General features: G+C 49.5%; 6 protein-coding genes across 6 annotated transcripts; 4 read left to right on the top strand and 2 right to left on the bottom strand.

The window, feature by feature from the left end:
- Positions 1-633: 633 nt before the first annotated feature.
- FPOAC1_002715 (uncharacterized protein) lies at positions 634-1995 on the top strand (the record flags this gene model as incomplete). Its single annotated transcript, XM_044847291.1, has 2 exons — positions 634-730; positions 788-1995. The coding sequence occupies 2 exons, from the start codon at positions 634-636 to the stop codon at positions 1993-1995; spliced, it is 1305 nt and encodes a 434-aa protein (XP_044713207.1).
- Positions 1996-4041: 2046 nt separating this feature from the next.
- FPOAC1_002714 (uncharacterized protein) lies at positions 4042-5061 on the top strand (the record flags this gene model as incomplete). Its single annotated transcript, XM_044847290.1, has 1 exon — positions 4042-5061. One exon carries the CDS (start codon positions 4042-4044, stop codon positions 5059-5061), a length of 1020 nt encoding a protein of 339 aa, XP_044713206.1.
- Positions 5062-5687: 626 nt separating this feature from the next.
- RPS19 (40S ribosomal protein S19) lies at positions 5688-6488 on the top strand (the record flags this gene model as incomplete). Its single annotated transcript, XM_044847289.1, has 3 exons — positions 5688-5720; positions 6013-6076; positions 6133-6488. 3 exons carry the CDS (start codon positions 5688-5690, stop codon positions 6486-6488), a joined length of 453 nt encoding a protein of 150 aa, XP_044713205.1.
- A 918-nt stretch (positions 6489-7406) lies between these two features.
- FPOAC1_002712 (uncharacterized protein) lies at positions 7407-8783 on the top strand (the record flags this gene model as incomplete). The annotated part of the gene is made up of 1 exon (XM_044847288.1): positions 7407-8783. The coding sequence occupies one exon, from the start codon at positions 7407-7409 to the stop codon at positions 8781-8783; it is 1377 nt and encodes a 458-aa protein (XP_044713204.1).
- Positions 8784-9131: 348 nt separating this feature from the next.
- Positions 9132-11330, bottom strand: FPOAC1_002711 (uncharacterized protein; the record flags this gene model as incomplete). Its single annotated transcript, XM_044847287.1, has 2 exons — positions 9132-10524; positions 10576-11330. The coding sequence occupies 2 exons, from the start codon at positions 11328-11330 to the stop codon at positions 9132-9134; spliced, it is 2148 nt and encodes a 715-aa protein (XP_044713203.1).
- Positions 11331-12085: 755 nt separating this feature from the next.
- FPOAC1_002710 (uncharacterized protein) lies at positions 12086-14875 on the bottom strand (the record flags this gene model as incomplete). The annotated part of the gene is made up of 2 exons (XM_044847286.1): positions 12086-14695; positions 14756-14875. The coding sequence occupies 2 exons, from the start codon at positions 14873-14875 to the stop codon at positions 12086-12088; spliced, it is 2730 nt and encodes a 909-aa protein (XP_044713202.1).
- Positions 14876-16266: the final 1391 nt, after the last annotated feature.

The raw sequence follows: 16266 nt of genomic DNA, 5'->3' as shown, positions 1-16266 counted from the left end.
AAACCAATGTCCCAAGGTAATGCACAATCATAACGACTTTGTAAATTCATGGTGGCCTGGCCTGCTTGCTTTGTCTCTTGTGCATCTAAACAATTTCCTTTTCTGGTGCCCTGAGAACCCGGGTTGCAAAGGGATGGAGAATAGTTAAACAATTCTCTGGCAATACATTTTTAATCTTTATAAGATCAAACAAATAGAACAGAGTAAAGAAAGCTGTGCATTATGTAACTGTGCGTTTTATGAAAGTCTTAGCTGTGTAACGCATGCATGGTCATCTTTGCAAGTGTCGTGTAAATATCATAACCACAATTGTTATTGAGTCCGCTACATTAATAACAGCCTGCACCTGACAGATCATCCAGTCACCATATTCAAAAGGTGTTCCTCATTTATCTACTTGCCTGTACTATAAACGAGAGCATCGTATCATCTTCTTCAACCAAGATGCAGAGTGTATTCTACCGGTACAGGGTAGGAGTCATGCCAGATCTCCGACGTTTTCCCGCTGTACCTCAGCAAGCTTGACTTTCGTCATTCATCCTGCTAAGGTATCTCAATATTTAACACCCAAACCCTTAGCTTCCGGAGTGACGGATCGTCGCTCTTTGGGAGGCATGATAATCGACTCTTGATATGCGCGAGTTCATGGACTATGTCCACAGCGCTTTTTACGAAGCTACAGGATGGAATCGTGACAACTCATACGCAGCACTAAATGTGACGAGTGATGGTGAGACCCTTGCATTGACTCGAGCTCTGATCTTTGTACTGATAATATAACGTGTAGCGCTCCTCAACTTCCAGACCCCTCTAGGATTGCGACTCACACTATCCTCTCTCGCGAGTACCAATTTTGCGACATCATACCAGCTCGGTTCAGTGGGAATTGTTGATGGATCCATCTCATACCTGTTCTCATCAGTCCCGCTTCGACTCCTCTTGACACCGCAGTCGGAAACTGTCAATTTGCCAGAGCTTTTGCGCTCATATAAACCCCTCGCCGAACTCCCTCACCGAACAAATCCGTTCCTCCAGACGTCCAAGGACAAGCCGGAATCGTCTCTTCTGTACGGTCGACTCTACCTGCCCCAGTCTCTACTCGAAGCCCTGGTGGTCAAACGATTGTCGCCCGCGCTCCAGGTCCAGCTCAGTGCTGTTTCTGCACAGCACCTTAAGAACGGTGGCACAGTACTGGGGCTGGCACAATATGACGTGGGCAAGTACGCTCTCGAAGGTCTGGCGTCCTCAGACGGAGGATTGCTCGGCTTCAGGGGCGTATACAATTTCGGCGGCGATGCTGAGAAGCCGGAAGACCAAGCGCCTGCAGACAGTGATAGGGAGAGAGTGTACGGGCGGTTCAGCACCGGCGGAGAAATCTATTACGGCACGCTGAATAAGTCGGGAGGAATCAGTGTTGGAACACGATTCGCGACGTTACCTACGCACAAGGGGACCCCCTTATCCGCGACATTGACCTTGAACCCCCTGATGGGTAATATCAGTGCAAGTTATGCCGTAGTGGCTGGTAGACATTGCAGTCTTGCCACTAGGATGGAGTTCAATGCATTCAGCTACGAAAGCACCTGGGCTATAGGCATGGAGCTCTGGCGGAAGCCGTTCACACGCCTAGTTGTTGACGATGAACCAAAGGTTGATGACAAAGTGGTTGTCGACGATAGTCCGGAAGACAAACGACCAAAGGAGCGCAGCTTCCAAGCCAAGTTGGAATGGCGTCTGGATGATCCCGAACCAGTTACTGTCAAGCCGTCGCTGCCCCCTCCTCCACCCCCGAAAGAAGAGATTGAACCAGAAAAGCCCGGAGAGGAGAGATATGCTGGAGTGCTCAAAACCCGGATGGACCAAAACATGCGAATAGGGGTGCTGTGGGAAGGACGGGTCAAATCACTCCTGTTCAGCTTGGGTAGTAGCATCGACCTGAGGAAACTTGACAAGCCTTTCCGGACGCTTGGACTTGAAATACAGTTTTCATCATAAGGCCGTGGTGTGAAACCATGCCACGTTTTGTGGATGGGTACACAGCAGGATGTTGTTACTGCAGTCGGGCCGTAGGATCATGATAGGCACATACCATCTGACAGGGCTAGTAGCTCATGCTTGTGATAGCATGGGATGCAGCATGGTGGAAATGAAAACTCACGGAGTATGCTTAACGGGAATAGGGATAGGGAGAACGGTCAGTGGCTGGCTCGTGGGAACGCTGATTGGAGCCTCAATTGTTTAACACTGCTAAGGTTAATCTGCACGATCATGGAAGCATATCATAGGCGTTACGGGTTGAAGCATTGGCTCGGAGCGAGTTCATAGATCTGAATTGATGGTGAGAGCTGTTATACACTTCTGTACCTACCACACCAAACAGGTATTTCTCTGAGAGCATCTTGGGATCGATTGATGTCGTATATTGCTAGCGCAAGTTGCGTAGTAATATTGGTTTCCTCCAAATGACCTGATATCAAAGATGCATTAGTTTATGTACTTGTCTCGAATTGAATTTTTATTGACTCCTTCGGTTAAGCTGAAAGGTCTAATATTGCCGTCAGAGCCGATTGAGAGGCCTTTGACGGTCGAATAGCGTGTGGTATTTGAACGAGAACCTTGATGGCCTCCACGTTCTCTCGAATGTGGCTGATAGCAAAGTGCTAGCCAATAAGATACGTTATGATTGGTATTTTGAAAGGTACGCCACACCTTGTGCTTGAGGCTCTTATTTGGAGTTTTAGTTACGATTCATGTACAAGATATCACAGTATGATGTGGTAGGTTAATACCCATTTGCAAAACCATAGCAGATCAAGTTGAGTGGAAGTGAGAAGGTGTTTGTTTATCTGATGACTGAATATTCACAACCCGAAATATACAAATATATCTGCCACAGTTTAGAAACTTCTTCAACGGCGCTAGCCGTTCACTTAATGAGGCTAAACTGTCCATCAAGGTTCTCACCTTATTTATATTGACCCACTCCTACTCTGCAACTAAACGCTCCTCGAAAATAGAGAGATTGTGATAATGTTCATATCACTCCTCGTGTCTCAAGTCGTACTCATATTCGGTCATTGTGGACCGTAACATGCCTGCCAAGGAATGTGGCAGTTGCCGAGTTCCATACCCTTGGGATGGGAATATTGGTTGTTTATCACGTCACTGAGAAAAGTTGAAGACTTTGGTGCATGTTATTTATGGCTTTGAGAAGGGATTGCTTTAGTTATTAGATCACATACTATTTGTAGTAAGTGATTAACAACAAAAATACACTTCACTGATAGATTGACTAGTCGTTGAATAGGTACACAAGTACTAGAATTCCTAAGACTCAATGCTCACCATTGCTTTTGATGACTCCCTGGTCCTTGATAGAAAACCCCTCCTACACCTGGGCTCGAACAATTCTGATCGATGCATCCCTCGGCACCTCGCTTCCGTCCGTTAAGCAAAGCTGGGTCCTGCCCTGTGCTATGCAAGGCTAGAGCCAGAACCAACCTGCGTAAAAGCCCGAGACTTTCTTCTTGCCCACTTTCGTTAAGACGAGTTGGTGCCCATCAAGGTTCGTCGCGACATTTTTTGGGTCAATTTTCAGGTCGAGGGATTTTGTTGTTGACTGATTAAAAGGATATATAGACTCGCTGATTCAGTCTGAGTCGAGATTTTCAGCAGCAAAGCATTTCGTAGTAATTCATACTACTAAGTTCGCGTCTTGGCGGTTTGATCTCGCCCGAATCATACAGCACGATTACCCTTGGTTGCTTCCTTTTTGGGGAACAAGGCATCGAGATAATCCCTGGCTGTACAGCTTTACCTCTTGGCATTTGACGACATCGCTTTCGACCACAACCCTTACCTTCAAAGTACTTTATCTCACCTCACGGCCCGCAGTCTAGTCTAGGTAGCCTACCTATTACCTAGTACCTATTGACCCGCGCATCTTTTCTGGGTCGTGCGGACCGTACATAAGGCTGTTCTTCCCTTCGCATCATCCCCTACATACCACACTCTTTCTCTCGACATTTTCCACTCGACAAAATGGCCGATGCAGCAGAGTGCAATGGCGAGGCCGTTGATCTCGGCCGTAGAGGTCTCCGAATCGGCGCAATTTTCATCATCATGGCCTCCTCGCTCATTGGCGCAATTTTGCCTATTTTCCTGGCGCGCCAGAAGACGATCCCGGTACCCAAGTTTACATTCTTCATTTGCAAGTTCGTCGGTACCGGCGTTATCATAGCGACAGCTTTTATGCATCTTCTGGTCCCGGCTGTCGAGAACTTGGGCGACGAATGCCTCGAGGATCGCCTAGGTGGCTACGACTGGGCCGAGGCAATCGCCCTCATGACTGTCATTGTCATGTTCTTCGTTGAAATGCTCGCTGCTCGCCTCAGCAACGCTGATATGGAGCACAATCACTCTGATGAGTTCGATCCTGCCATGGAAGTTATTGCCAAGAAGTCACCCAGCACCGACATCGAGACCGCAGACCGCAGAACATCCGGCTACGCTCCTGGAGGCGACGAGCACCTTGCCCATGGCCGCGAGCACAAAGAAGGCGATGCACAGGGTGGACTTGCTGGCCAGCTTCTTGCAATCTTCATTCTCGAGTTCGGAGTTGTGTTCCACAGCATATTCATTGGTCTCACTCTCGGTACGATTGCCTCCGATGAGCTTACGGTTCTCCTGATCGTCCTTGTATTTCACCAGATGTTTGAGGGCCTCGGTCTCGGTTCACGCCTGGCTGTTGCTCCCTGGCCCAGTAACCGACAGTGGATGCCATATCTGCTCGGTTTCATTTTCGCTTTGTCGACTCCCATCGGTATTGCTGCTGGCATAGGAGCCAAGCCCAACAATGCTAGCGACCAGAAGCTTATCAATGGAATTTTCGACGCCATCAGTGCTGGTATTCTCATGTACACTGGTCTGGTTGAGCTCCTCGCCCACGAGTTCATGTTCAACCCTTACATGCGCAAGGCCCCCATCAAGATCCTCTTGCTGGCGTTTGCTTGCGTCTCATTCGGTGTTGCTGTTATGGCTATTCTCGCCAAATGGGCATAAAGTAACCAGAGTGGAAGATAATGTGGTGAAAATAGTCTTTTCTCATTTGGAGTTGGATCGGGACATGATAGTCTTTTTGTCGCATTACGTTAGACGGATAGAAACGATACCTGGACTGTTTATGGTTGTTTTTACTATTAATGAAAGCCTTTTTCCTTCTCACTTGATTCTTTGTAATGTGATGGCTCCAGGATATGCACTGTCAGCTTGTGTAGATATCGTCTGTTGGAACGCGAAGAGTGAATGGATAGCCAGGTGATGGCACATCCAGTGTACGCATGAAGTCACCAAGAACTACAAAGGTACATGTGAGTAGTACAACATAAAGCAGTTGATGCGCATATGTAGTCTTACCAGTCATTTATACGGATATTTCCTAATTTGGTTGCAGGTGTTTTGGCGATGATCCCGGAAGATCCACTCTGACTTACAGTGTCAAAAAGTTAACAAGACAGTGCCCAAGTACTGTGCCAAGTGGGGTAGGGCCTTAAAACCCTACAGCGGAAAAAAATGAACACCAAATCTAGCAAATTGATCTTCGAGCTCAACCATCGCGACGCTTCGACAACCTCACCCAACGACTAATCTCCCTCCACCCACCCAACCACCCAACCAATACCGCAAAAATGGCCGGCGGAGTTACTGTTCGCGATGTCGATGTAGGTACTCCCTAAAAGAAATTACACAGGAAACGAAGGAATCGATTATTCCTGGACAAAAAAAATACCCCCCGATCTCTACTCGACGACTTGGCAACACAATTTCCACGAGAACCGCTTGCCCCCCGCGATGGCGTTGGCTCAGCGCCGAAATATTACTTATTAATACTCAAAACGCTGTGTCGGCTGCTATGCGCTGTAGGGCTGGGTACAAATGGGATTGAGGAGCAGGCGCGAGGGAGTCGAAAGACTTCTGACGACGGAATCATGCTAATGGGTTTTGTGACTGCAGGCGCAGAAGTTCATCACTGCCTACTCTGCTTTCTTGAAGCGTCAGGGCAAGCTTCCCATCCCTGGTAAGACTATAATCATCTCTAAATCCACAAAGATCAATGCTGACTGATCAACTCAGGTTGGGTCGACACCGTCAAGACTGGTCCTGCCAAGGAGCTCCCTCCCCAGGACATTGACTGGTTCTACGTCCGTGCTGCCTCTATCGCCCGCCACGTCTACCTCCGCAAGACCGTCGGTGTCGGCCGTCTCCGCAAGGTCCACGGTACCGCCAAGAACCGCGGCAGCCGTCCCTCCAAGCACGTCGATGCTTCCGGCTCCGTCGACCGAAAGGTCATGCAGTCTCTTGAGAAGATCGGTGTCCTTGAGCAGGACGAGGAGAAGGGTGGCCGCCGCATCACCCAGGCCGGTCAGCGTGATTTGGACCGTATCGCCCAGACCACCGCTGAGGCTGAGGAGGAGGAGGATGACGAGTAAATTTAGTCCTCAATCAATTTAACTCGAAAAAAGTCTGGCGGTTCTTTACCCGGTCAATGGTAGCAATGGCAATGGATTTGGGCGTTGGGTCATAGATTTTGTCATGTATGAATGAGATTCCCCTGACTCTGGGTCATTCGGTTTGGTCAAATTGGACCCGTCCAACTTGTCGTTCATCCTATGGTCGATTCGTTTCTCTGTTCTGTGAATGTGTTTCTCTTTGTGTGTACTTCTGTGAATGTAGGCTACTGCCTGTTTGGATCTGAAACGTGAATGTAATGCCCCTTTGCCTCTGTTCATTAATATTCCTCCCCCCTTCATGGGATCTCGTTGATCTCCCCTCAAGCACCACTCGCCTGCTCAGGGCAACTCATCGTGAGCGTCGGTGCCTTTTCTTTCTAAGGACAATATCCCGTTCCATTTCTTTTTTTTTTCGTGAGGAATACGGAGATCTCCCTTGCTTTTTTATGGTGGGATATTCATACATTGTTTGACTCAGAGAAAGTGAGGCTATCGCGATGACTGAGTGCCTCTGAAAGAGTTTCTCTCAAGCGACCATTCCCTTGTTTTTCAAATATACGAGACACGATCATTATCAACCAAGCTGTATATGCTTCACGGCCACACTCTTTCTTTAAATCATCAGTTATGAGCGTGGTGTTGAGAATCTCTGTGCGAGAACTCCCGTGTGAGATATTCTCCTTGGAGAAACCCCTATGCAAGAGGTGAGCAAAATTGGCGGCGTTAGAAAAGCGAGCAATCGATTCTGAATCACGATGCTCTCGATGATCCGCTTCCTGATCTGAGCATATTATCTGAAGCGGAGTGAGCTGTAAGTCCGCCTCAACTCCTTCTTCTCATCTTATTCAAGAAACTCACACTAAACTCACCATTAGATACCACTCTTCATTATCAAACATGTCTTTTGTTACAAACTTACCCTCGGAAAACATGCAAAGCTCTGAGGAAGTGGCAGAGGTGCTTCCAACATTTGTGTCGTCCATCAGCAAGTCTTCGCCACTCATCTTCTTTTATCACAGGATCGACCCTGAAACAACAGCACTCACCATCCAGGTGCTCGGAGCTAACATCTCCTTCCAATTCAGCCACCAGAGAGCAAAAGCTGTTCTCAGTCGATCTCAAATCCTACGTCAACTAGAGAACAAAACGGTGGGCTTTATCGCCGTCGCGACACCTCAGTCACAGCGCATTGTTTTAGCCGCTGCCGAATCAGGTCATGGTTTCGGGAAATACGGCGATGTTCTCGACAGAAAGATAGGCGTGCTTCCAAATAGTGTTTGGACGAGACGAGTGGTGGCCATGGGTAAGACCCTTGGCTTGGCGATGAGACGCCCCTTTGACAATCCCCATCGCAGGGGCACCAATACTGATGGAATCTTTCTCGGATCCCATGTTGAAGTCAAACTCGCGGTTCACGGCATCTGCGTTCTCCTGAAGATGTTCGGAATCGCCAAAGACTTGGACAAAATCACGATGGAACATCTGCACAAGCTTCGTCTTGTTCGTTGGAAAGATGGCACTCGCCCTGTCTTTGAGGTGTACTTTTCCCGAAAGCACTGCGTCCCATGCAAACTTTTGGTAAAAAGGTTGTCAGAAGCTACCGGGATCACAATCAGATTACTGTGGAGGGATCGACTCGTCAAGAAAGAGTATGCTATTCGTAAAATGGACAAAAGTTTTCGGGGTAAAGGCCAGGGTCAAGATCAGCCTGTACCTGACCCGCAGGATTACGACTTTGGCGATATCCTCCCCGACGACTCAGACATAGAAGTCATATCCGACGATGAGGATATAAGGAATGCCGACCATATCGACCTGACCGGCATACGATCCACGTCACCGACTGGCATCTCAGCAGAGATCGACGATCTTCTTGACGGCCTCGCCTATCGAGTAGGCCAGATGGAAGAGTGTCCAGAAGGGGCGACAGCCGCTATCGTCAGTTTCGCCAGGACCATGAGTGCTCATAACAGAAGCAAGAACCTGGCCAGGGACGCAAACGTCAACAAGCCTCTTCCCGCGACACCGGTGATAGAAGCACCAATTGACGTACTTGAAAGCGGTGAACGACAGCGAAACACATTCCCTCGTGCTCAGAGGAGCCTCTTTGGACGATCACGCGAGCTTGGTGGTGCAAGAGCGAGGAGCGTTTCGCCTTGCAGAATCATGAGAGAACCGATCCGAGACCGTTCTCCTATGAGGTATAACTTTGCGAGTCCAGAAAACTGCTCATCAAGGATCGTGGAACGTACTCAACACAGTTCACAACCCTGAATAACGCTTCCACACGAATGACGTTTACGATAATGATCGAGAGTGATGTGGATGGGATGTTGTGAAAAGCCCCTGGAGCTCCGCGTTTTTTTGGATGGCCAATGCCAACTCGACATGTTCAGTAACGCCAAGGGACCAAGTATGGTGATATTACAGAGGGCTCCAGGTGGAGAAAAGGCCATGTAAATCAGATAATATGGTTTGGCATGTATCGGGGGGTTCATTAATTATCTTAATTTGGAGAACATTCGCTATCAGTTCTTTATGCTCGTATCCCACTACCGTTCCTTTATTGCTTCTATCCAGCCCATGGATCTTCTTCAGGTGATCATGTCATTTCGTATTACTTCAAGTTTGTTGCAATATCTTTCGGAACCCGTCAGCCATCGTTCCGATGACAACATCCACATTAGGTGCTTCTGGTCCTTCCTCAGCCTCCTCCTTTGCTGCCTTAAGTGCTTGCTCCCTCCCTTCTTCCGTACCCTCAACACCGATCTTGCCCATGGTGATGGCATTCTTGACGTCCTTTCCGTGTCGGACTGGTCCCTTGGGTGTGGCTGGTGTGATGGGCGTGGCATCGAGAAGACTCTGCCAGCGCGAAAGATACATGCCTGGGCCTGTCATGTTGCCAGATTCTGACTCGTCTGAGTCGATCAGGCGCTGGAGACGGCAGAGGGAAAGAGCTTCTACCTGAGCGAGGTAGGCGGCGTGGTTATCCAAAGCATTGAGTACATCCTTCTGAGATTTCTCAGGGACAGACTGGAACAGCTTATCCAGTTTCTCATCCATGGCACTCATATTCACCGTGCCATTGCTCGTCCTCCCTGAATCTTCACCCTTGGCCACGCTCACAGGCTTCCGCTCCTGACGGAACTTGAGAACAGCATCTTGGGTCCAATTCTTCATCTCCTTCCAGACATCAGGGCACGACTTCGCAAATGCGTGAACCCACCTGTACATGAGTTCTCGGTTTTTCATGAACAAACCAACATAGTCGTCGACAGTGGGCAAGCTACCAGACTCGTTTGGTTTGCTGGTCTTAATGAACTCGTCGATGAACAATTGTGCCGACTCCATGTGCTCGCGCAGATCTATTTGAGAGTGCACCGTACGGATCATGGGCTCATATGCCGCGAATAAATCCTTTATTGTTGCAGTAAATAGATCGGGAGGCTGGCGACAGAAGGCTGTTGTTATGCCCTCGCGGTCACGGACCGAGAGAAGCGCGGAGTAATACTCAAGACACTGTGCGTGTTTTTGATCGTCGAGTTTGGTTACCAATGTCGGATTGGAGCCGTTAAAAATAGCTGTGATGATAGACTGCGCGTGCTCCTCGCTGGCATTTCTGACAGTCTTGTGCTCATCACGACTCAGGGCAACGTACTGACGAATCGCCTCGAGCATTTCATCGCTGGGTCGGTTCTTGGCTTTCTCAACCTTGTCAGCACTTTTGCGGAACTCTCCAGCATCCCAAGACAAGACTAGAGAAATGATTCGTTGCAACAGGTTCATGCCATCATCAGCGTTGGCGGTCAGGCCGATCCAGTTGGTAACACTGGTGACACTCAGCTTAGCAAGGAGAAGGCGCATCATGCCGTTGATCATACCAGCGGCATTGCCCATCCGTAGCGTCTGCTTGATCATCTTGTAGGGGATGAGGCCGTGGATGTTCTCGAGGAGCTTGAGGAGATATCGGCCCTCAGGGGAGAGGACGAAAATGTGGTGTATAAAAGTGGCAAGGCTATGGTTTGGTTAGATGAGAATAGGAGTGAACTGGTAGGGGACCACATACTGGATAATGGCATACTCTGCTGCAGCACCGATGACAGGAGAATGACTCTCCACATCGGGAGTTTTGCTAAAATGATCAAACATTTCATCCGCCAGAGTACCATAGACAAGCCCCTCGACAACATCGTTCCAAGCCTTGACTAGATCCGTCGCCTTGGTGCGATCGTACTCAGATTTGCCGCCGTCCTTCTTGTCCAAAGACTTGTCTAAAGGATGCGTTTGCTTGACACCACCCAAGACTCCTCGACTGACCATCTCAAGCAAGCCGCTTGAACCTGTGGCCAACACCTTTCTTGTTCCCACGGCGCCCTTGTCATAGCTCTCGGACAACTCTGCTTCCCCAAGTCTTGTCAATAAGCCCTGTACTCGAACAGACCAAAACTCTCGAGGTAAATCTCTGATGCCAGGAAGCTTCAGGATGAACCTATTCAGCATCGCCTGAAGAATAGGCGCTGTGGAGGGCTTGTTATCATCATTCCCGTCGTTACTGGCAGGCTCTTTCGTGTCCTTTGCATCTTTGCCTTTGGGTGTTCCAGGTCTTGAGTTGGCAGGAGTCCCAGCCCAACTTCTCCATCCTGTACTTGGTGGAGCGCTCTGTGTAGTCTCTGGTTCAACCAGTTTTCTCGCAAAGGGATAGCCGTAGCCAGTGATTGCGTCTGGAGATTTGAAGCCCTGTATTTCGGCGTATGTTTCGTAATGTGTGAGAATGTCAAATAGAGCGTGCACCTGTTCGGGTGCTAGAGTCACAGACGTCATGGTACACGCTGTCTCATAGAGGATGTATAGGGAAAAATAAAGATGACAGAGAGAGGTAGGAAACGAAATATAGGAGAATAAAGGAAAGGATTTGGTGGTGATGACAAAATGTTTGTTATGACTTGTGATGGCAGCAATTTATGAGTAGTTTTGGTACGTAAATAGCAGTGATTAGGTAGGTTAGTACTTACTTGGGTAAATCGCTGCTTTTACTTTAGTACCTACAGGTATCTTGGCAAGTATCCAACGTTGAATAAAGGCTTTCTCTAATAAGGCGAGAGATGCACGTAACTTTGTCCCTCCATGGTGACGTCGTCTTGAGGCTATACGTCACTAAACCTTTTCTGTACTAACCCCCACTTCTATCACAGCCACAGCCAGACAGACAGACAGACAGCCATCAATCATTCGTTCATCATTATCATTCTAGGTTCTCTGCATCACAATGACACCCACTATAAATGCACAAAGGCCAAAGATTTATCAAGATAAAGGGGTCAATTTCAACTATCAAATAATCGTGTATACCCTCAAACAAAGGAGAAACGGCCGTTATTTCACTAATTAATAAACCTGTAGTTTTCTTAACCAAGCACAGTCTTGTGCTTTATCCGCCAGTCGTTGCTCCCAGGGTGGTATCAAAAACAAAAGAGAATAAAGACAACTCAAGTGCATGAGCATGGGTATAAGCATCAACAATCCTCCGCTATTATTTTCCTGTGATGTGCCTAGTTGACATCCTCGTCACAAGGGTTCTAAACAGTGTTCATGGTCTGACCGGCCATAGGGACCTGTCCCGTGGGGAGCTGGCCATTGTTGAGGCCATTGCCAGCAAGGTGCTTGCTGTTAACGCCACCGTTCAAGCCATCTCCGTGGCCGACGTGGTAGCCATTGCCGTTCATAGCGCCATTACCAGTGTGCTGGTGTCCGTTGCCAGCAGGGTAGAAGTCGTAGTCAGCGTTGGTGTTCTTAGGACCAAGGTTGGATACGGGGTGGGCCTTGCGCTGGATCTTAGGAGCGGCAGGGATATCGGTGCTGCCCTTAGCAGAACCGATGAGGAAGACGGGGCTCTCCCACTTGTCACCCTTGCGGGCAAGCTCCTTGTACTCGGTGGCCTTGGTGCTGATGCCACCGGGGAGGTCAATGTTGGGGAAGATGCTGTCCTCCTTGGTCATGGCAATGTTGGCCTTCTTGTCGGAAGCGACCTCCTGAGCCTTCTGCTTCTTCTGAGTGAACTGCTTCTGAGCGGCAGTGTAGTAGCGGTTGTAGATGTTGGGAGCGTTCTCAGGGTTGTTCTTGGCCTCGGCAGTGGCGCGGTCAGCCTCCTGCTTGACCTGATAGCACAGCTGATCGAGCTTGTTGCACTGGTCCTTGATGGCCTTCTCGACGGCCTTCTGCAGAGGAGCTCTGATGACCTTGAGCATGATGGGCTTCAGAATGGAGAAGAGCAACTTGTGGTTGGACTTCTTAACCTTGATCTGAATCTTGGCAAAGTCAACATCGACCTTCTCAACCTTGAAGTAGTTCTGACGGTCCTTCTTGTCAGCGGTGGACACCTTCATCTTAAAGGAGAAGCCGTCGCCAGGAAGGACGATATCAGCAACACCAGTGTCGGTGAGAGAGGGGAAGCCCTGCTTGCGGTTGACGTGGAAGCTGACGTCACGAAGATCCATCTGAATGCCAGCGACCTTGACCTCCATAGTCTGGTGGTTCTTGTTGGCAATCTTCTTGCGGCCCCAGCGGAAGTAGTGCTCGCTGGAAACTTCAAGGACGTTGGGAGCGAAGTTGTCACTCTCGAGAACGAGGTTCTCGATGACGGCATCGAACTGGGAATCGGTGTACTCGATTCGGGGAATGGGGACGTAGGCAATGTTCTCCAGAGCGGCGGGAATGATAACATCCCTCAAGTCCTTGAGCAGATGGGGCTTGAAGACAGGCTTGCCATCCTGATCGTTACCAAGATCCTTGAAAAGCTTTGTGAGAGACTCAGCAAAGGCGTGGTTCTGAGGATCTTGATCGAATTGATCAGCAAGGAACTTGATCTCGTCAACAATGCGGTCGGTGTGGCCGCGGTACTTGTTGCGGAGGAGGTATCGACCCTGGTCGTAGAGCTGATCCCACTCACGAGTGGACTGGTCTTCGAGGATGTAGCCCTGCTGGAGGAGGCATCGGCGGATGTAAGAGTCCATAGCCTTGAACCAATCCTTGAGCTCGCGGTCGTTATCAGCATCGCGGTAGATTTGGCCGATGGCCTCCCAGAGGTCCTCAGTCGAGGTACCGTTGGCGAATCGCTCAATGATAGTTCGGAGATCACGCTCAGCAGCACCGAGACCACCGCGGGCGTCCTTGGCAGTTTCGGTGGATCCCTGGCCAACGATGCGACCGTGGCGGCTGTAAGTCTCAGCCAAGCGAAGGAGAGTCTGGATAGCCTGTGAGTAGTCCTCGTGTTGCTGGCACTCAAGAATCATCTTCTTGAGGCGCCAGATAGTCTGGTCCTTGCGCTCCTGAGGCATTTTCTTGTTGAAGTAGTCGTGGGCCTTGCGGCGGTACTCCTCGTTGCGCTGGAGGATGTTCTCCTTAGTCTCGGGATCGATCTTGTTGTCGAGCTTTTGCTCGGCGACCTGCTTGGCGGCACTCTTACCAGCCTGGGGATCGGTTTGGCGAGCGGCGTCACGAGCAGCATCAGTGGAGGGAACGTTGCCAGTCTCGAGGCCGGTGGTGGCCTGAGGCTGGGCGCCCTGGTTGGGCTGGAGGTTACCCTGCTGGTCTTGCTGAAGAGGCTGCTGCTGTCCTGGGGCGGCAGAGTTGACACCAGCGGCAGCAATGTCCTTCGCATCCTGCTTGGGGTTTCCGCTGTAGACGCCCTTGGCCTGTTGCTTGAAGTTCTCTTTGGAGAAATCAGGAGCCTCGTGCCAGACATTATCTTGGGCAGGCTCGTCTAGCTGCTGGAGCTGCTCCTGAGAGGGTCGAACACGGGCAGCGGCGTTGGTAGCGGCGTCACCAGCCATGTCGCGGAAAAGAACGGTAGCATCAGAGAGAAGCTTTCGGAACTGACCGTTGGTGATGAGGAGCTGGCCGAGGGTCCTCAAGCCCTCAAGGGCCTGATCACCGTCCTGCTTGGCAGCATCCTTGCTGACAGGAGCGTTGGGTGTGTTAACACTCTTGGGGTCGAACTGGGTAGTTTGATAGATAAAGTCCTGGATCAAGTTGCCCTCATTCTTGGAAAGGAGAAGGTACTTGGCTTGCTTGATGGCGTTGGCGGCATCTTTGACCAACTCCTGACCTTCTGCGGACAGCTTCTCGTGGCGACCAGAGAGGGCACGAGAGGCGAGGAAACTGCTTAGGGCGACATCGATTTGATGGTTCTGGAGTCATTACGCGTCAGGTTGTGATGGTTATTTGCGGGCCGAGCTGGAACTACTTACTGAAGGAACCTTGCCGTTCTGGAAAGCAGAGATGATTCCGTAAACTTGGAGCTTGCGGTTGACATCGGCTTCCTTGGTTTGGACGTTTGTAGGTTTGTTGACGTTTGCACCGGTAGACATGATAGGCAACGGTGTATGGGGTATATCTCGTTATTAAGTCGTTATGTCACCGAAAAGTATGACGTTAAGCTGATGACTCTAGAAAAAGAAGAGACGAGGCGAGAACAGACGAGGCGATGATGTTATTATGAGAGGAATTGTTTAGACGTGGCGTTTCGTAACAACGTAGGTAGGTGATTGATAAAAAAGGGAAAAGCTGTTTGTTGTTTGGTATCCTAGGGGATGGGTATCACAAAGCAGTTGGGTATTGTTATTAGGTATTGGACGGGAGATGGAATGAAACGGGGAAAGAGGACCTGGTGTAAGGCAGGAGAGAGGCTGGATATGATATACTTTTTGCTCAAGAGACTTCCCGTGACAGGCAGGAACGGAGGGAACAATTAAGTAATGCAATGGGGGTGACGGGGTTAGCCAAGCCAAGGTTCCATTGCCATTACCTTGAGTTACACGTTTTTTTTTTCTGGCTAGATCCGGGCAAGAATTGGTGGTTGGAAGGGAGTGACGTTGACGTTTGCTAAGGGCGACGACGGTGATCGAGGACGTCATCGGGGCCATGGACAAGACTGTCAATCGTTGGCCAGGCCCCAATATAGCGCCAGCGCTACCTCCTACATACATGTGCTAGAGTAGCTATCTATTTCAATGATCAAGGCATCGAAACGCACTGGGCACACTGCCCCCGGGGTTATTGGCATTGGCATTGGCATTGGTATCCATTCATTGAATCACTATTGTTTGTGCTGGGCTGGGTTTGCTGGCAGCCACCCCTGCTTGGCTATGACATTGAATCCGGAGTGAACACTACGGCTAGCAAGGGTATCTTGCTAATCTAGACAGGGGGTCATCATACAATGTACTGCGATCCATCCTCCTATCCATCACCATGATCGGGAAAAAAGGATAAAGGAATATTGCTAGTCCAGACCAGGGCATCAGCTGAATATAACCAGGGTTACATCTTTACATCTTGATGAAGCACTTTCATCCCCAATTAGAGATGGTTTCATAGCGCCAGGGCGGGCGTCCTTGTCAAGCCTCAGCGTTTACACTATCCCTTGCTGTCATGACATCTTGGCGACGATCAGGGCTAGATCGTGATATGGTATGAAATGGAATGAAAGCCGTTGATAACCACAAGCCACATGTTATCCAATTGTTACTGTCGATATATTAGTTATTGCAATTCATCCATCCACTGTCAAAGTGAGCCCATAATGCAGGTTGTCCAGGCAAAACTCATCAAATGTTGTAACATGTCTTACTGACCCCCTGCCTAGCTGGTTCGCTGAATGAGAGCTAATAAGTGAGACCAGTCAAAAGAGAAGAGAAGAAAAGAGAAAGATCTGATGCAGTCTTTCTTTCACTACTTGCGCGCTGCCAAGGATTGATCA

This window comes from Fusarium poae, chromosome 1, assembly GCF_019609905.1.
Source record: "Fusarium poae strain DAOMC 252244 chromosome 1, whole genome shotgun sequence".
NCBI lineage: Eukaryota > Fungi > Ascomycota > Sordariomycetes > Hypocreales > Nectriaceae > Fusarium > Fusarium poae.
This window is presented reverse-complemented; position numbering and strand designations above follow the sequence as displayed.